This window comes from Theobroma cacao, chromosome 2 (genome assembly GCF_053813885.1).
Source record: "Theobroma cacao isolate CCN51 chromosome 2, ASM5381388v1, whole genome shotgun sequence".
Lineage (NCBI taxonomy): Eukaryota > Viridiplantae > Streptophyta > Magnoliopsida > Malvales > Malvaceae > Theobroma > Theobroma cacao.
This window is the reverse complement of record NC_142640.1, coordinates 14,625,529-14,647,054: the sequence shown is the minus strand read 5'-3', so window position 1 is coordinate 14,647,054 and position 21,526 is coordinate 14,625,529. Positions and strand designations below refer to the sequence as shown.

Sequence of the window (21,526 nt, the reverse complement as noted above, 5' to 3'; positions counted from 1 at the left end):
TCATTTTCCCTAATGAGTAACTGTTGCTAAATATTATGTTCCAAAGGATTTTGAGCTATTTCCAACTTAAAACAGATAAAATAAAAGTTTTCATCTCACAGGGGCATTTTGGTCATTTTCCACTAAAAATTTCGTAACCAGTTAAAAATGTAGTAAGCAAGTACCAATCGCATAATTTACAATTAGAAATAAGTTTAAGCATCTAAAACCTTTATTTAAAATGAAATTATAATTATTTGAATATAATGAGAAGATAAAACAAAATCTTCAATAAAATATTTTATTTTTTCATAAACAGTAATTTTAGAGTTATACGTAAATACTTTTTATAACATAAAAGCAAAATAATTTCATTCATACTGTGACATAGTAAATCAATGCATTTAAATTAATTTAATTTAATTTACAATATCAAGCGGGCCCACGAATGACTAGAAGTGAGGAAAACGGTGAACCTACAGTTCGGAAGACGCAATCCAATGGAAATCCCAATGAAACCAGCTATCTACAGCCTACTTTGAGCCTGAAATGGGTGAAAAGGAGGGTGGTGAGATTATAAAATCCTAGTGAGTAAACAAACATCATTTTAAATCAACTAGAGCCGAGTAAAAGGAGACAATTAAAATATCCCATCACAATACGTATTTCATAACTTGAAAATTCATCCCAACCCATGCAAAGGGTTGTATTTCATTTAATTTCTCAATAAGGCTTATGACTTTCATAAACATTTGGCTCATGTCATCAAATAGTACTCGATGACACCTTGATCAGAGGCGTACACTCAAGCCCGCTAAGGCTGTTAAAATTTCGTATACACGTAAAATATATTTTTAGTTTGAGAAAAATACAGTCGTTCCTTGGCGTTAGCGGAGTTCATCATCACGAGGTGGTTCGGCGTGACATGAACTCTATCCATACCTCAGGAGATACCCTACGCGCCTCTTTGATCGAGGTACATATATATATCCGGATTCCGTGCCCCTCTAATAGGATGGTCCACAGAATTCGCCCACTGCAGCAAGTTAAACCCACCATCTAATAAAATTCAACAACATGATATGGCAATTATTGTAATTCATAGCCTTTCAAGGCTAAATACACATTTCATATATTTCAACACAAATACCAATTCAGCCATTCATACAAATATTGTCATAAGCCATTCGATTTCAAATCATAAATTTACAACATAACAAGTGGTCTCCAACTACTCTATTTTTCAAAATCATTATTCGATTTCAAGACAATTTATAAAATCCTTTCATGTAAATACATTTTGTTTGTAAAACACAAAGACTTACCATTTAAACTCATTTTTATAAAATTTCACCAAAACCGAATAAAAACATACTTTAGATAATTAAAATGATGGTAAGGTTACTCACCTCACAATAGAGGGATTTCTATGTCGCTATTAATTCGTATACGCGTACAATTATTCCTAATTGCCAATCTTATACTTCGTTCGACGCGCTCCCACAACAACTTTCCTAACAACAATTTGAATTCAATATATTTAGTGCGTCAATTACATTTCTCTCTCACTCATTCTATTATAAATCCACTCACCTAATTCACATCTTAATATATTTTTTTACTATAATTAATTGCATCCTTCGTGCACGTAATTCTTTAGATTATTAACACCGGTAACTTATATATGGTACTAAGTGCCTATTTCAACCTTCTAAGCAACTTAGATTTATTTCATATCACCAACTAACCAATGCATAATTAAATAAAATAAGCTAGCCTCCATATAGTCCAATTTCATAATAAGTCATGGAGAAGAGTAAAGAATTTTACCCAATTAAACTAGGTTGGCCCAAGTCTCCACTTTCCTTTTCTTTTGGACTTTTCTTCCTTTGGTATTTTTGGGTCCTTATTTATGGATTTCTCCCATTTCTTTTTGATTGGACCATACCCATTTTTCCTTTATTGGACCATGTCCATTTTTCCTTTATTGGACCATGTCCATTTTTCTTACTTGTTGGGCCATGCCCATTTTCCTTTCTTGTTATTTTCTTTTCTTTTCTTTTCTTTTCTTTTCTTTTCTTTTATTTTCTTTCTTTCTTCCACCGTCCAACAGCCCTTGTTATCTTTCTTTTTCTTCTCTTCACGTGCACAAACCGTCCCACTCTCTTCCTCTCTCTCTCCCTCTCACCACTGGCCACACTTTCTTGCCTTTTATCTTTCAATTTTTTAGCAGCTAAAGCTGCTTATATTGGCTCCAAAATCAGCAGCTAAGCTACTCTGTTTTTCCTCAAAAATTCAGCAGTTAAGCTGCACTTTTTCCTCCAAAAATTAGCAGCCAAAACAATAACAATTAACCACCAAAATAGCACCTTACAACCTTCAAATTCTACTGTAAAAATCTGTAAATTTTAGCCTCCAAAACCAACAGCAAAGCTGCACGTTTTGACCTCCAAAATCAGTAGAAAAATAGCTCTTTTCAGCCTCTAAAATCAGCCTTTAAATGGCTATTTTTTCCTTCTTAAATGGTGTCAAAACTGGCCCCTCAACTCAACTCTCTTTTCCTTTTGTTTTTCTTTCTCTCTCGGCTTTCTCTTTGTTTTTGTTTTTCTTTCTCTCGTCTCTTTCTTTGTTCTTTCTTTCCTTTTCTTCTTTTGTTTCCCTTTTACTCTCCCTCACAACCAACCTCTCTTTTTCTTTGTCTTCTTTACTTAGCTTACTCAATTATATATATATATATATATATATATATATATATATATATATATTATTCTTTCTTAAATGTTCCACATAAATTCAACATGACCGGCCCTCCAAAAATTTTTTTCTTCCTTCACCTTTTTGCTCCACATGGCTGGCCCCCTCCAATTAACCAAGTAAATAGTCTTTAACTCTTTTATTGACCACATGGGTAGCCCATGTTGGTCTTTTAATATTTTTTTATATACTATTATTACTTTACTATATGTTCATTTTATTTCTCTCATTAATTCCACTACATATCCTTTAATCTTTATATTTCAATTTCGATCCTTTTTTATACGTCTAAAAATTTCAATTTTCATCTAACTTCCTTTCTCGGTACGTGTACCACCGAAATATAAAAATTACACCTCAACATGGTATTACCACAATATTTAAATATTTATTTATCCGCGTTAGTTCGACTTAACAAAACACTCGTATTTCACTTTTGTCGCTTATTTCTACAAAAATTCACTTGTATTTCTTCTCCCCCACTTGGATCAACCATATAATCCTTCTTCATGACTGATTTAGACATCCGATTAAATATTAATATTTTAATATTATTTTATTCTAAAAATTTTATCTTTGTCTCCTTGGTACCCAAAGTTCCTTATTATACCTCAATTGACTTCCGAATCACCTTTTATCTCACAAATTCTCCTCCAATAAAATTTTATTATTTTATTGTTATTTTCTCGCGCGCGAAATATTTTATCATAAACTATTCATTTCATCTTTTATCACTTTTAAACATTTTAATTGACCTTAATTTGGATCCGATTAACTTTATTTATCACCATATAAAAGTATGGGGCATTTCACAAATTATCTTAATGAGGTTAAGAATAATTCTAAGTTTATTGGAGCTTGAAATATCTATGCCCAAATAGATTCCCCACTTAGCTTCGTAAAATTCAACTTGTTTAAGTTGGAATGCATGTTTTATTTTATTAATAAAATTATGTACTAAAATGGCTATTTTTACATGTTTGTCTTAATTTAGATAAGAAAACATGTTTTGTCTTTATTTAGACAATAAAACATATTTTGTCTTAATTCAGACAAGAAAACATGTTTATCTTAATTTAAGACAAGAAAAATATGTTTTGTCTTAATCTAGATAAGAAAACATATTTGTCTCAATTTTAGATAAGATAACATATTTTGTCTTAATTAAAGCCAAGAGTTGTCGTAAATTAAGATAATGCTAGAAGGATTCTTGCAAAATGAATCTAGACATCCATGTTGATAAAAAGAGACTCCATGTTTAACTAGCACTCTTTTATTTATTATTAATTTTTTTAAAATAAATATGGATAATAATAATAAAATAAGAGTTATTATTCAACAAGGAGTTTTATTTTATCAAGAACTCTAAATGATAATTAAATAATTAAATTATTTATTTTTTAATTTTAATTTTGATACTTATGAAGCATGTTTATGCATCCATAACTCTAAATAGATGGTCAAGATTGATTCAAAGGTATTTGATTTTGATTAAACCATTGAGACAAGAGTTTTAATAAAAAGAAAAGAGATTGGAAAAAACAAACGTATGTATATCTCTTGAAAAAGTCTTCACAGCCATTTTTCTCCTTCTCCTCCTCCTTCTCCTCTTAACTTTGACACACCTCTCTTCTGCTTTCCCATTCTTGGCTGATTTCTTGAAAAAAATTAGCCATTAATTTTTAGAAAGAAAGCGAGACAAATCGATTGCCATCTTATAGTCTACCATTCCACATCTTGTCTACTCAAGGTTCAAGTTGAAAGCATTCTTGAAGAATAAGTGGTAAGTTTGTTTGGTTAAGAAATCAATCGTTGGTGTGGTAGTGAATTTACTACAATTCACTAGGTGTCCAAAAATAAGAATCGTGAAATAAAAGGTATGTTTATTTTACTTCAATGGATTCTTATTTTTTAGGATGTGATTATGTTACTTGCAATATGAATGATGTGTTTTTTCACTTGTGTAAATGGATTGCTTACTTCCTTTATAAAAGAAAATTTTTAAAATCCATGCTTTACATAAACATATCAATCCACTTAGATCCAACTCTATCAAACCGATGATTTGAGATTCATCATTCTCTTAAAGTGAATCACATTCTTTTTGTTGGAAGTAGTATGGACACTACAGTCTTAACATAATAAAGTGACTTGCTTTATTATTCAACTGTCAACAATTTTAGATTCTATTAAAATACATGTCTCCTATGTATTCCTCTTCATACAAAATGTATTTTACTTCCTCAGTAGAATCTTGGCACCTTTATAACTAGATAATAAATACTTACTTAAAATAAATTCTTCATCTTATTATTAAAATGTACTTTCACTACAAATAAAATAAATGGAAGTGAACATGAAAATATACTTGTTATCCAAGCCAACATATTCTCAAATTCCTAACAGTAAATGATATTATGGATGTTTGTTATGAGTTGGCTTATGGATTGTATTCGCCACAGGATGTCTATACACCAGATTTGTTATATATTTTGTTTCCACATTATGAGCATGCGAACGTGTAGACTGATTTATATATTTTCTAATATATAATATAATCATGTTTATGCTTTTTCATATGATTCCATGGTGATGAGTCACATAAGGCATCTATGGGAATGTGGTTTACTTATTATATTTGGCTTACATGACTTAAAAGGGTAACTCCCATCGATACTCTTAGGCCAGTCCTACCTTAGATTTGGGTTGTGACACTTTGTTACATGTCTTGAAGACATATTTTTGTCTACATTCTCTCCTAAATTTCAAAATCTCTACCCAACATGTTTTATCATTACCGAAATCTATTTTTCTTCTTTTGATAGATTAAGAGGAGCAGCCGAGTTTAAAATCAATAATTGGACATGATCATTTGGCTTGGTTTTCAAATTGGGTATGAAGTAAACATCCATCAAATGGAGTATATGAATCAAGTAAACTCCTTTTCCCTAGATACGCTTGATTTTGTTTACTTCCTAATGTTATGTTTCAAGTAATATTTTGGTGCAACCTAAAAACATGGTTGAGATTTGATTGGTAATGTGTCACATCTTTAATTAGTTTCAAAACTAGAAAGAATTATCCGATCTTAAGCATCCTACTTTAGATGCTCTCACGTGTTTTATTTGTGGCAGATTATTGTCATTATTCATAGTCAATTAGACATGGAATGGGAAAAAGAGAAATGATTATATGAAAATGTACCCACCAAATTTATCTTAATTTTGTTGCTGTGATTTTTCTTTCTTTTTTTTTTTCTTAAATGATCATTGCCTATCAAATTGAAGCAATCTAATATTGTAACTTGTAGGGTACCAAAAATGCCTCTTCGACAATATATTCCTATCCACATGAGAACAAACTATTTTGGGATTCTACTTGAATACTTTGTGTAAAGGCTATTTGGAACTAATGTGTAGACATTATACAAGGAATTGTAATTTTACTTAATAATTTCTTCAATGATCAATATTTTGCTGTAAATTTTGTAAAATTTTCGTGGTTTATACTTTATTGGTTGCTTTCAATTTTGTAAATTTCATACAATTTGCACATTTTTGTCGCACCTTAGAATGTTATATGTGTTGCAATACTTTTTAGCTGCATATTTTAAACACTACTATACCTTTTTAGGATTGCAACCATATAGTATATGGCTGCGCATTACTTTTGCTGCAAAATTCCATAAAAAGTGTGGCTAAATTTTTTCATACATTAGCTAAGGTTACACTTAACTGCTACCTTAGATTAAGGCTGCACTTAGAAAAAAAATGTTGTAGTGTATTTAATTGAAAGTAGATGCAATAAAAATAAAGAGTAAAGAGAATTGCACACACAATTTATAGAGGTTTGGCCCGTTCTCTTGGCACCTTTGTCCTCAGCCTTAACTTTCTAGATAGTTCAATCCACCATTCAATTCAACCAATACAAATACCATTTGAATTAAGGTATAACATTTCTATCTTTTAAAGGCTTAGATAAAACCTCTAATACTATCTTTTGAAGGCTAAGGTATAACCTCTCTATTTCTCGAGATTATAAGTTTTTTGACAATCTTTACTAGTAAGAAAACCTCTAATAGGTAAATATTGGTTAGTGAGCACAAAGAAATATTGAAAATGATTACAATAGAATATGAATGAAGGCTCAAATGCTATGAAAAACTCGGAAGAATATGAAAATTGTTTGCTTTAAACTTGTGTATTGTTTCTTCTCTTATTTCCCTGCAACGGTGATCCAAGGATAGTATATTTATACTTGCAAATCCCATTGGAGCCACATAGCATTAACTAAGAAAAGAGTCGTTACTTTGTTGAAAATCTACCTTCATTACTACTAATGGATACCTCAAAATCGATCCCACTATGAAGGGCTCGATCTTGCCATCATTTGAAAGAATGTGAAAATACTTGCACTAAACTTGTGTCTTGTTTCTTCTTTTATTCTTCTACAATGATGATCTAAAGATACTGTATTTATACTTGCAAATCCCATTGGAGCCGCATAGCATTAACTAAGAAAATAGTTGTTACTTTGTTGAAAATCTACCATCATTACTGGTAATAGATACCTTGGGATTGATCCCAATATTAAAGGCTCGATCTTGCCTTCATTTGCTGTATAAAAATTTGAATTTTGTGAGTAAGGATCTATCCCTAGCAGTACAAGGGATCTTTTAGCTTTGCTTCAAAAGGATCATCCCCTTTACCCTTAGGATTGATCCATGTAGCTTCTCATTCAAAAAAAAAAAAAACACTTCTAATTTGAACCTTTTCCATTTAAAAGCAATTTTAACGATGAAAATACTTTAAATAATTGATAAAAGTATGAATTTAAATTTAATTAAATGATTTAAAATTTTGAATATTTTTTAAGCGTATTATTTAAGTGATTTTTTTTTTGAACGGTAAACTTTTATTATTATCAAAAAGCAGTAAGCTGGAAGGTAGCTTATTTGCTTATTTTGAACATAAAGAAAATAAAAGTAAAAAGAAAGAAACCCCAGGTAGTATACCTAGAAGCTTGTTCAAGGTCATAAATAGACTTTTTAAGTTTGTACACCAAGTGTTCTTTCCTTGACTCCTAAAACCCTTCACATTGGACCATATTTCTCCAATTTTACTATTTAAGAAAGTTGTCTTCATATCCATATGATGAAGTGCTAGTCAAAATGTGCTACTAAGACTATAATGATTCTAAAAGAATCCTTGGAAGATACTGGTGAAAACATAATATTTATTACTAGTATACACTACTGACTGTGTTGCTGGTCGATGCATAACAAGGTATCCATCCTTTCTAGAAATAGGAAATCATATTTATCATTATAAGGTGCGGGCATAATAAATATTGTATGTTTCCTTCACCCATCCATTGGGACATTTAAGATAATGCTGCACCGCCTTCGCTTTTATGGACCAGCAAAGGAAGCTGTGTTATCAGTTCGATGACCGAAATATATATACACCATACAGCTAATTATTTATGCACAGGACCTCTGTCTACGATTGACCATGGTCGATCTACTATAAAAATAAAAAAGCACCAAGTGTTCCCTTCCATTGCAGCACCACCATAAAGATGTTCCCTCTCATTCTTGCAACGCTTGGAAATTAAATTGCTATCAGACACCAGAGAATAAAATCTTTATAACAACCTACCCACGCAAATGCCTACCCCTTAAGTTACAGCTTTCGACGTGCAATTTTGTTTATTTTTTAGTACAAAGGGCAAAGAAAAAACAAAAAAGGTATGGCTATACTTGAAGGGTTCGGGGCTTAGGGTCATATATAAACATATAATTCAAAGTTTTTGTTAATTAACTCCTTATATATCACTACAAAAAAATCAATTTTTTCCGACGTAAAAAATTGAATTGAAAATTTTCAACGGATTTTCAACAAAAATTTAGTTTAACTTTTTTTGACGGATTTCTAACGAAATTTTTTCAATGAAATATTTTCGTTGGAAATTCATTGAAAATGTTTTTGACATAAAAAAAATTTAATCTTGCTAAACTTTCTTACAGAAATTCCAACGGATTTCTATTGGAATTTTCCAACGAAAAATTATCCGTTGGAAATCCGTTGAAAAATTTATGACGCCAAAAAAAATTCAAGCCCGTTAAATTTTTTAACGGAATTTTCGTTGGAAAAAACTATTACCAACCGAAATTTTCCAACAGAATATTCTGTTGAAAAATTCCGTCGGTATTACTATTTTTTAAATTTTGAATTTAAAATATATTAAAAATTTTTAAAAATTTTATTAATCATTTATAAGAAATATATTAATAAAATTAAATATAAACATACTAAGTTTTATAATATTAAAAATTTAAATATGTTTTCCTTTACTTTTTTTTATATATTTTGAAAACTTTATTGAATCAAAAATTATAAATTAATAATTTCAAATTCATTAATTTTATAAAATTAAAAAGGTTATAAGAATAACATAATAATTAATTTTTTAATTTTATAAGAATAGATGATAAAATATAGTAATATATTAAATAAAATCAATAATACTTTAGGTACTAATATTAGTAAATATAAATTAATTAGAAGAATGGTGTATATAGTAAGCTTATTAATATAATATATTAAAAATATATTAATTTATTATAAATATATAAATTAGAGTGATAGTTATAGAATATGTTAACTATATATATATAAATTAACCTGTATTATTATGAAATTGCAAGATATCTATTTTAAATGATTTGGTTCCAAATGGACAACTCCAAAAATGCACCAGCTTGAGAAGAAAAAGAAAATACCTCTTTTTTCCTATGTGACGCCGTTTAGAGACCCCCACAAAATTTCTTCCCGTTCTTCACTTTTCTCCTTCCTCTTCTCTCCCTGAAAACCGATCTGTCTCCTTCTTCCGTCTACCCATTTCTTCTTCTGCTCTTTCACCCAAGATCTCCCTCTCTTCACTCACCCAACCAGCGGCACCTAACCGAAGCACTCTAACCTCCAACCGGCGACACCCAACCCAAGAAGTTCCTTCTCTTCTTCCTCTTTTGCCCAACCGGCACTACCCAAGCTTCTCTACCCTCCAACCGATCCAAATCCTTCTAAAGAAATTAGATCTAAAACCCAAAAGCCATAGGATGGAAAGGAACACTTTCCCTTCCGATTTCCTTTTTTTTTTAAATTTTATGTATGTACTTTTGTTGTTGTGGGTATTGGTTGCTAGTTTAGGATTTTTTGGTGGTTGATTTGTGGTTTTTTGTTGTTGTTTGAATCTGGTTTTTTTTTTTGAAAGATTGGTTTCTTTTTTTGATCATTTTCTTTTATTTAATAGTTATCGCATTTTAGGCTCAATTTTTTGAGTTGCTATCTTCGATTTTAGGCCAATGAAGCTGGCATTGTGAAGGTTGCTTGGATCCCTCCTGAGTATGGCGATGCTGTTGCTTGCATTTGTGAAGATGGGAGTTTATCCATATGGGAATAGCCTGTAGAAGGTTTTTTTCTTCCCTGAATTTTTAATTCTTAGATTTGATGGTAATATTTTGAAAATGCCAATTGATATTGTAAATTTTGATAGGTACACAACCTTTAAGGGGTGAAGGCCAAGAATCAAGCTTTATTTTGGGTTTCACTTCTAATACTCCACAGCTCAATTCCCTCAAGGTATTCTTAAATTCATTTTTCTTGTAGCTAAATTCTGCTCTAATATAATGGGATTGGGGTGCATCAATTTGTTCCATACATGAGCATTGTCTCTGTAGTATGCAGCGTATCTTTATTTGGTTTGGTTTATCGAGTTCCAGGATCCCATGTTATTGAAAACTGGGCAAGTTTGGTAGCCGAGATCACCTATATTCTAATGTTAGGAGATTGCCTGTTATCATTATTCTTGAGTGACTTGCATACTGACAAAAACAAGTGGATGTGTTGTTATATTGCTAATTTAGACTCATTTTAGAGTTCCATAGGTGTGGGAATTTGATCCAGCTCATTAGAGATGGCTGCCAGTAGCAGAGATGGCTGCCAGTAGCAGAGTTGGCTTTGCCTGGTGACAAGGGAGATCAAGTTTATTCTGTTGCATGGGCACCAAACATTGGACGGTAATGGAACCATTGTGCTTATCAACTTGCGAAACCAGGAATGAGATGCAACACTTTATTGATTGTTTGGCTTTGATTCTGGTTATGAAAATAGAAAGAACTTGCTGTTTTGACTATTGTTTGTTGGCACTTTGTTTTGATTTTGGCCATGATTCTATTATGATGGGGCGTTATTTGGGTTGTTTGTTTCAATGTAATTAAACTGGTTGCATGAGCCTTTCTTGCTAGCTTGTTATCCACTACTTTGTATTTTACATTATAACAATGAAAATGCATGAATGACTAAATTTTGAATTTTGGATTTTAATGCGTATTTTTCTTATCAATTTTGGATAGGAATTATGGATGTAAATTGATAATTTTTTACCGAAATTTTAGTTGGAAAAACATTTTCAATGAAAATTTCGGTTGGAAATTTTCAACGAAATTCCGTTCGAAATTCGTTTCCAACAAAATTTTCCGTGGGAATTCTCTTTTCCAACTGAAATTCCGTTGGAAATTTCCAACGGAATTATTTCCACATTCGTTTCCAACGGAATTCTGTTGGGATAGCCAACAGAAATCAAATTTTTCCAACGAAATTTTCCAACAGAATTTTTCGTTGAAAATTTTCCAACAGAATTTTTCGTTGAAAATTTTCAACGGATTTTCAATGGAAAGAATTACCGACAAGGCTTTTACCGACAAAATTTTCAATAAATTTTTTCGTTGAAAATTCGTCGAAAAACGTTATTTCCAACGAAAATTAGGCTATTTCCAACGAAAAATTCCGTTGGAAATAGCCTGTTTTTTGGTAATGTTACATGCTCCATTCTTGAACTTGACATAATTGATGAATATGGTCATACTTTTTTTAATTATATTCCTAAATTTTTATTTTTAAATATTTTTTATTATTAATATTAACAATATTTATATAATTTGAAAATAGATGACTGAAATTAAAAAAGATAAAGAAAAAAAGACAATATTGCCCAATAAAGTCTATCCATAAATTATACTCACTGTAGATATAAATTAGAAGAAGACAAATGTCAAATAGTTATTAATACTTAATAGTAAAATTATGTATAGTACATAACTCATACTGCGTACTGAGGCTGCTGTTTTGATAAGAAAAAGGGAAAAAATGATAGCATGCTAAGTTGTGGCCACACTAAATGTGACATGTTCCCTTCCCTTAAAGATGAAGGTCCATCGCTTTTATGAAGCAGGCAATTAAGGAAGCTACATAATATACTTTGATGATGGGAAATTTGTATATACAGCTATTTAATTATATTCAGGACCTCTGTCTAGGGTTGACCTTGATCCATTACAAAAGTGTTCCCTTCCATTGCTGCACCATCATAAAGATGTTCCCGCTCATTCTTGCAACATTTCGATATTAAATTCCTAGCAGAAACCAGAGAATAAAATTTTTGAAACAACCTATCCAAGTTTTCCCTTTATCCTCAGTCCTCAGATCCTATCAATGGTTTTGGCTTTTGGAGTTACCTTCACAAATAAAAAAAATAGGAAAAGATCCAACATCAAATACACCTCAAATAGGCAACTCCAATAAGTTATTGAACATATCCCAATCTTCGTAGACATCTAAATTATCATGCCACAGATGATCAAAATAAAAATGGGTAAGATAAACGTTTCACTTATTCTGAAAAGAGCGAAAAAAATGGCTGAGTTGCTGACGACTCTGCTTGTGTGTAAACTAATTATCTTAATTGTTTTTGAATTTGTGAGGGGGATTTCTTCAAATCTGCGAACTCAATATCACGCGTGTCACAGATTGCACATAAAACCTAAGACCAGCGGCGGGGTCCCCAATGTCACAGAAGTGGCAGTCAACGATACCAACTCATGATCGTGCCACAGCTTCCGTCATTTCCACTGGCAGTGGCCTTGTAGTTCCCACTCGACCGTACGGTCTCTTCTTTTGCTTCACATTCCGGTGCTTAATTAATAAAAACAAATTAAATGACGAAAGATTGATGAAGTACACTTTCTAGCACAGCCAAGTTAAGATAAGTTTTGAGCATCCATTCACTATACAACGAGGCATCAGCTACATTAATTCCATTTGCCATAAGACAAAGCTAGGAGACCTCAAAATCTCCTTTCGAAAACAAAGCTTAACAGACTAACTAATTAAACTAGCTAACTAATTGTATATAAAATTGGATAGAGATCGTGAAGACAGTACTCTCCTACATTTTTTTTCAGCATTTAATTCCTGGTTAATTATTAATGAAGCATCTACTTCTCTAATATTGTCAGAATAATTAGAGCCAAAGAGCTCCGGCGTCCTTGAGAAGTGGCACCAGGGTTCCATTGATGTGGGAAGCCATGACTCGGTCCATGGCTCCTATCAGCTTCCCTCCAATGAAAACAACGGGAACTGCTTGTGAGTTGCCAAGCAGCCTCATCAGTGCCCTTTCCATCTCTTTCCCTCTGGGGTCCTGGTCAAGCTCGTACACCGTTGGGTTCACTCCCATTCCGCAGAAGAGCCTCTTCACAGCGTGGCACATGCAGCAGGTGCTCAAACTGAATATCACCACTGCGCTCTCTGAGGCCAGCTTCACCACCCTCTCCATTGGGTCTGACCCCATGCTCCTCGTTGGCACGTAGTAGCCCCAAGAATCACCCTGATAATGCATTCCTCTTCTACTCCTCCTCTTCCCAAGAAGAACAAACAACAAAGTGTTCAAAAGCAACTAAAAGGCAGAAAGCAAAGATGTGCTGGAGTTAGAGAAATTCGTATTTGGGAAAGTGGCAAGCGAGTGACCGTGGTGTCAAAAGTGCGGATGGGACGGGATTTTATAAGGGTGGTGTTGCAAGGGCATGAGAGTAAATAAAGTGGGGTTTGTCCGTTGTTGTCGCAGCGCGTGCGTTGAGGGTCTCGTGGTATTTGCTTTAAAAGGATTGCTGTCTGCAGCAAGAGGCACATACACTCCTGCAGGAAGCTTCAGTGGAAGCAGAGGTGTCAGTTGTGCAAGGCGGCTAGGGGTAGTTTGTCTACTCTAGAGAGTAAACACTCGGTTGCAACTTTTAATCAAATAGCGCAATGGTTTGCTGGTATTAAACTTTTAGGCGTTTGAGACATGAGTACAGGCTTTTTTCAAGCAAAGACTGAACGGTTTTTTTACATAGACGGCTGTCCCGTCCTTGTTGTCGGGGGCCTTGAGATTAAACTTTTTTTGTTTGTTTGTGACGTGACCCTTACGCGCATATTTAGCCTTTTTTTTTCTTCGTTTTAACTCAACAAACGAACATGTTGATGTCTTGATGATGATATTGATCATGGATGTTTTCTTGGATTTGTTGCTTGACCTCCTAATCCCATGAAAGGGGCAAAGAGCATTGAGCATTCTACCCATCTAAAGCCTAAAGCATTTGGTCATGGTCAAACGGAATAAAAAAATTACTACATTGTTTGCAATTTTTGTTTTTTTTGCTTAGCTTGGCTTCTTTTCTGGTGCGGGTGAAATTACGTGGTTCAAAGTAAGATTTGCTGTATAGAAAGTAGCAAAACTAGTCACATGATTTAACTTCCAATGCAACAGAGATAGTATAATAGTAGCAACAATGCTTCTCCCATTTTCATGTCTTTTTTCAATTGGGGATCAGGACTTTCCCCCGCACTCCATATTTCTTTCCCGACAAAATATACTAACGTTCTACATGTAAAGCACATTTGATGTTTTAGCCAAAAAGAACTATCATATTCTGTATTACCTTTTTCAATATTCTTGTGTAATGTTTTAATCAACTTTTGGATATCACACCAAAATGTATGCAAAAGAAGCTTCTTTCGTCCAAATTAGTAGAATTTTAAAGCAGTCACCATCACCTGCTTTCCAAATTGAGACTTAAACTTGAGGCGAAAAGCCCACAGATTGGACAAAAACATTGTTCAGATTTTGGAAAAAGGCAACATACAATGGACTCCACACTGGATAGTAGGAATGGGAAGTTTCTCCAGCTAAATTAGTCCAGAAAACTGATAAAGCTGGTAAATTGATTAGCTACATTGATCTTTAGTTTATCTTTAACTGGGTCCGCAAAACTTTCGTTAGGAAACACAAATCTTGATTGCAAGTTTGGAATCAAAGGGAGAAACATTGAAGAAAGGGGTCGGGGGACCATCCCCAGTACAATACAACTTCAGTTTTTTTTTTTTTTTTTTTACTGTATAGCTTTGCGTAGAACAGTAGAATTGCAGATAATGCACAGTAATTCTATAATATGCATTTATAAAAGTGTAATAAAACCAGATGCATGGTATAAAAAGAACAGGCAAGGATTTTGCTTTAAAAATTTATACTCTGCTAACTTGTTCACCTAAAGCAGAGACAAATGGGCAGTTGCTATAGTGAAAAAAGCAAAGTTAAGGCGTGGCCTGCACCCACTGGCCTACTTCGGGCGGCGGGTACGGTTTTGCGCCGAATACCGGCTGAATATCAGGATCTTTTTATGTGGGTCGGGTAGATCCGACCATATACTTAACTTTTTGTCGCTCTAATTTTGTTTTCTCACGGTGATATTTGCAACAACACAGCGTTCAAAACTCTTTCCTCTCTTTCCATCAATTATTTTTTCCTTTATGGTTGACCTTCACGTACGCATGCTCACCGGAGCCACTGCGCTTCTTTTAGTAGCAAATATCAAAACTACTTTTCTTTTCGAATTGAAGCTGATTAATTATCAGAAAGCCAAAATCAGTACAGTAATTTTCTTTGTTCACAAAAAGAAAACCACTATTACAGAGCTCAGAGTTGAATGTACAGCTTTAACTTACAACTGGGTCACTGAAAAATCACTGCTTTGTTTGAAAGGTTTACTTGGACCAGTGAGATATTGGTAGATAACTTAAAAAAGAGAATCTTGGACTCTTCCAGAGTGGATGGTCCAATTCTTGTTGAAGAAATACACGTGATAGAAACAGTGAAACGAAAAGGAAGTGAAAAAAGGGAGAGACAACTAGAGGATAAGAGTAGAATTCTTATTTCAAAAGCACGATTCTTGTAAAGAGTTTGGACATTCCTTTTTACCCCTTTTTCCCAAAATCTCCACTGTTTCTGTTTGTTTCTGTATGTCGATATAAGATAATGGTTTCATCCGAAAAGGAGATGTTTTTAGGCCCAATTGGGACCACTTCACTTAAAGTCTAGCCTGCATTTTGGGTCAGGCCTTGATAAGCCCTTTTAAGCTTCAACTACGTCTGCATCTGGTTCATTATGGAGGATAACATGAATATCATATTTTTCAGGATAATATATTTATTTAAAACTTAAGTTTGCGGATGTGTCACGCATCCCACATCAAAAGATGAGGTGGGTTTTAGGTTTATAAATAAGAGCCTTCCTTCCCTTATGATTGAGCAAACAGTCGGTTGTGATCGTACAACTTGATCATAATCGTCAATTTTGATCTTAAACGGACCAGTTATTTAGTTCCGATTGAGGCATCGATTACCTCAATGGGTTTTAGTAGTTGATTGGTTCAATCGTTGAGGAGGAGATCTCCTCCTTGACGCTAATCGAAAAATCGAGGAGAAATTTTTTATATTATTTTTAAAATAGAGGGGAATTACACTTATAACCCTCATTAATTCGTGCCCCTCTATCTAGCCATCTACCCCCTCAATCGGCTTTCCCCTAATTCCAAAAGCCCTCCCCTTGTCTTAATGAAGCCACCATGCTACATTTGAAAACTAAAGCATTCTCAACCTTGTAACATTCCTGACCTTGAAATGGACCATAAGTGTGTGAGGGATTACAATGATATGTTGAAATGGCTAAGCTAATGGATGAGCTTAGTTGAATCTTTGGTGTATATGTTATATCAGCTTAAAGGTATGCCTATGTCCATAGAGCAATGAATATGAAATATGAATATATGAAAGTTCAAAATGATGTTGTGCATATGTTTGGCACATGAATGATAAAGTGCATTGTTGGGTATTTATGAGGATATGATGCTTAAGCAAAACTATGCCTAGGTTTGATTTGTACAATATGTGACATGGAGCATAGTGAGCATTTGAACTTGTGTGATAAGTTTATGCTTTGATATTGAGCATTCTTGATGAGTTGAGATGAGAACAATAATTGTGGAACTTAGACCACAAATCTCAAAGTTTGAAAATGTTGAACTATATGGTTTGAAGTTTAAGTGAGATTTTGATATTTGATGATATATTTGGACATTTGTATGAAGATTTCATGTTATATGAATGATTTGTAGTGTGTTGTGAATGGAAATAGATCAAGTAACTTATTGGAAGTGATTTTGAGTTGTTAGACTTGGATTTTTGAAGTTTAAAAAGCTAAAAATTTACATACAAAGGAAAGTATATCGATACATTCCCAATATATCAATACATTCTTGGCAGGATGAACATCTATTGATACATTGTCTAAATGTATCGATAGATTTAAAACTGAGAGCAACCAAAGGAAAAAGTATCGATAGATTTCCCCCAATTTATCAATACATTTCGGGTAGAGAGCAATTTGAATGACATGTATCGATACATGGTCTCATGTATCAATACATTGAAAGGGAATTCATTAAGAATGTATCGATACATCTTGAGGCAAAGGCAAAAATAAAAAGAGGGTTTCGGGTGTCCATTTTAAAAAGAAAACCTTTTCTCTCTCTAACCTTTTGAAACCCTAAGCCCCCAAATGTCATTTGAAGCTCGTTTAAGCTAGATCTAAGCTTAGGAAATGATCCGGAGGTATGATTACGCATTTTTACCCATTGAATTTTTATTTAATTGGTTAATAATCTTAGATCCAATTATTTTCAGATTTGGTATAATCCTCTTCCCTAGAGTTTATTGAGGATTTAGAGCCAAGACTTGAGCAACCTAGCCACTAAGGTAAGGATTTAGTTTATTGTTGAAGGATTTAAGCTTACTTATGGAACTAAGTTATTTTTGAAAAAGCTAGTAAATTTTGAAAGTTAAGATATAATATTATTTGTATGTTGTGATGTGTTTAAGGGAAAGTTGAAGCCACCTAACATGTTGGTGAGCTGTAGGACGGTTGAAGGCTAAGGATTGAAACTTAACCGTGGAGCGTTTCTGATTGCCACTGTGAGTGGGATTTATTTTTGAATAAAATGCATATGATGCATGATGCATTGGTAAATGCACTACCATGGTACTTAAATGCTATATGAATGCCTAGGCTACAAAACTATATGTGTGTGTGTGTGTGTGTGCACGTGCGCACGTGTATGTGTGTGAATATGATTGCCTAAATGAGTATGCCTAGGTTAGAGGATTATTTATATATATGTATATATATAATTGCCTAGATGAATGTGCATATCCTAAAGATATGTATATGTAAATTGTATGTGCTATGTTAAGTGCCTTAGTGCAAGCCACATAGTGGCCTAAGCTATGTGAGCCTAGACTAGGAAGTCTTGTGACTATTTACAAGTTCATTGTAAAACCCGACCCTATAAACACATGTCATGACATACATGCACTGAGTAGCATGTTATTACGCTAGGAAAGTTATTAAGGATAGACGAAACCTGGTATTGTACCTAACGATACACTTAAGTTGATTTAACATCGAACTAATTTAAATAGGAATCGTAGGATGAAATTTAATATTTTGAAGTCCAGGAATGACTAAAAATGATTGTTCGGAGTTCGAAGGTTCATTTGGGAAAAAATTGAAAATTTTGATGTTTAGGGGCAAAATCATCATTTTGCCACCTAAGATAATAATTTGATCATGGAGTGAAATTTTTGATCAAGATTAACTATTTGGAGTATAATTTAATGATAGGAAGTGAAAAGTTTCAATTTCGGCAATTTTCGAAACATAGGGGCAAAACGGTAATTTTGTCACCCCGAAGTAAAAACCGTAATTTTCACCACCCAAAACTTGTCAAAATTATAGGATTTATTTATTTTTGGTATGAATAACTATGGTATTTCAAGTGGTGAAAAATAGAAGTTTAATGGATGAAATTTTAAAAACGGGTTAATGGGAAAGTGACACATGGTACTTTTTAATGATTTAATATTATTTTAATGAAAAGTCAGCCCATTTAAACCCCATATTAAGTGATGGCTGGCAATAAGGAGAGAACAAGAGAGAAAATAGAGAGGAAAGGAAGAAAAGAGAAAAACCAAAGGAAAACTAGAAAATTCAAAGGGAAAATCACGTTTTTCGACCATTTACGCGTCTAACAGTAAGATTTTTTGACTTTAGCATCATTTCTACCTTTCCTATGCCTTTATTTCCATTTAGCATGCTTGAGGAGAGAGATCAAAAAGTGAAACCAAGGGCTGGCCAAATTTCAAAGGGAGAGATTTTGAATTTTTTAAGTTTTGATTTTTAGTTAAATTGATAGTTTTAGTTAGTTAAATGTGTATAGAAATCAAATTGGGCAAGAAAGCATGAAATTCTCACAATACCCACCCTTGGCCGAATATGCATTGATGTACAATGATGATGAACTGATTTTTATTCTAAGAGAAATGAAGAGAAAATGATTAAAAATGGTTAAATGCGTAGAAAAACAAAGTGAAAAATTAATCGAGTAAATGTCCCATTTTTGACCGAATTTTTCAAGGAGGAAAGTGAGCTGATTTTTATGATTTTATAAGGTTATTGGCTGATATTTAATGGTTAGAAATGTTGGAGAGAAAATGGGACAATTTAGAGCTAAAATGGAGCGCGTTAGCAATTTAACGGGTAAAGTGCCAAAAATAGGTTAATACCGCGTTTAAGCCGTTTTAGGCTATTACATTCCATACCATGCATTAGTATAGGATTTAAGTCAATTATATAGTGATTTAACATCAATGTGGTGAATTGGGTAAATTTTGCAATGTGTTTAGGAGGAGAGCCTTCCAGTAATGGCAAAAAAGTCATACCCGACGAATAGTGATCGGGGCACCTAAAAAGCAATTAGTTTGTACAAACGGTGAGTAAACCTATTAGTATTGTAAATTATCTAGATTTTATTTTTAAATGCTCTTCATGGATTTTATGAAACGAAAATGAGATTAAAATGAGATTTTTGATGTTTTAGAAATAAATGTGACAAATAAAAATATATTGTGTTGATTATGAAATTGAGTAATTTGAGGCTGCCAATTAGTTTGAAATATATATTTTCCTATGAATGGCTTATGATATATGAGTATATGTGGCTATATGTTATAATTGTATTGAGAATTTATGTAAGTTATCTTTTACTATGCAAGCTGGGTAAATAAATAAAAGTCACGTTATATTGTCGAAATTTTATTAAAATTGGTGGGTTTAGTCACTGCAGTGACGGGTTTCCGTGGACTGCTTATTAGAAGGGCACGGTAAATCCGGTTATATAGTTACTCCGGTTGTAGAGGTGATGAGGGTAACTCCCGGGGTAGTGTTAGAGGTCACTTCACGTCGAACCCCCACGTGAATGTGTAACTTGGCCAACGCCAAGGAATGACTTGTTTTCAAAACTAACATGTGTTTAACATGTAAATATCTTAACAACCTTGGCAGATTCGGTTAGATGCCTCGGCCAAGGTATCCCCGAGGATTAGTTTTGGCTTGAGCTTTGTTTTTAATATAAGTCAGAAGCCTTAACAACTGTTTTGGTAAATTACAAATATTTTATGGTTTAAGAAATAAATTGAAAACCTTATGAAATGGTTTGTAATTTGTTGTTTAAACTTGCCTCCATTTTACTCGCCTTTAGATATTTATGATAATGTCTGTTTACTCATTGGGATTGCAAAATCTCACCCACCTTCTTTCCAAATATTTCAGGCTTGTGGTAGCTTGTAGATACCCGATTTTGTCGAGGATTTCAGTTGACCCCTCTATCATACAGACAATAGGTTACTATCACCAACACTTGGTGTATTTATGGGCCACTTGTCATTGTAATTATTATTGTATCTTATAACTTTGTAAATTATTGTATGTATGAATTTATTTTACTTCTAAGTTACAAAAGATTACTTACACGTGTTTCTATAAATATTATTTTATATAAAAATACTATATTTTTGTCTTTTGATTTACTTGAGCCGAAAACGGTTGGAAATTGTTTAAAACTGATATGTAAGCCTTGCGGGGTTTCGATTGGTATTCCGGGTAATGAGTATCAATCGAGATGTTACGACGATTGTCATGGGCCCGAGGGAGGTTCCGGGTCGTGACATTCATCATAGTCACAAGACTTCCTAGTCTAGGCTCACATAGTCATAAGACTTCCTAGTTTAGGAACTTCTATGACATCTGTTGGGAGATTACTTTAGATGATGATTATGTATATGATGCCACCCATTTGAGATTACTCCTAGTAATGTTGTCCATTAGGAGATTACTCTAGATGATGACTTTAATTCTCTGCCCATTGCTTTTGTATGAGGGTGATTTGATGCTCTGTCAACGACTTAGCCCTTGAGTGTGATTTGACTTCCTCGATTGGCTCTCGTGTGTGATTTGATTATGTCGAGAGAGGACCTCTCAAAGATTGTGATTTGATTTGTGAATGATGTGACATAACCTCAGATAGACTTAAATGAAAATGATTTGAAACTGCTATGACACCTTGGCAACTAACATGTGCCTATGGATATTTACTTTGATACAACTTTAAGTGTAAAACTCGACCCTATAAACATATGTCATGACATACATGTACTGAGTAGCATGTTATTACGCTAGGAAAGCCCCT

The 21,526-nt window shown here is 33.3% G+C and overlaps 1 protein-coding gene and 1 long non-coding RNA gene across 2 annotated transcripts; one reads left to right on the top strand and one right to left on the bottom strand.

Annotated features, from left to right (window-relative positions):
• The first annotated feature begins 9,481 nt into the window (after positions 1-9,481).
• Positions 9,482-11,107, top strand: LOC18608909 (uncharacterized). Its single transcript, XR_001926327.2, has 3 exons — positions 9,482-10,207; positions 10,291-10,376; positions 10,672-11,107. It is a non-coding gene; the product is annotated as an uncharacterized LOC18608909 (long non-coding RNA).
• Positions 11,108-12,815: 1,708 nt separating this feature from the next.
• LOC18608908 (glutaredoxin-C1-like) lies at positions 12,816-13,614 on the bottom strand. The gene has a single exon (XM_007043820.3). The coding sequence runs from the start codon at positions 13,468-13,470 to the stop codon at positions 13,096-13,098; it is 375 nt and encodes a 124-aa protein (XP_007043882.1). The 5' UTR covers positions 13,471-13,614; the 3' UTR covers positions 12,816-13,095.
• Between the last annotated feature and the right edge of the window lie 7,912 nt (positions 13,615-21,526).

Bases quoted from the DNA above. Each gene is read 5' to 3' on its own strand.
- LOC18608908 (XM_007043820.3), bottom strand. From the start codon at position 13,470: ATGCATTATCAGGGTGATTCTTGGGGCTACTACGTGCCAACGAGGAGC.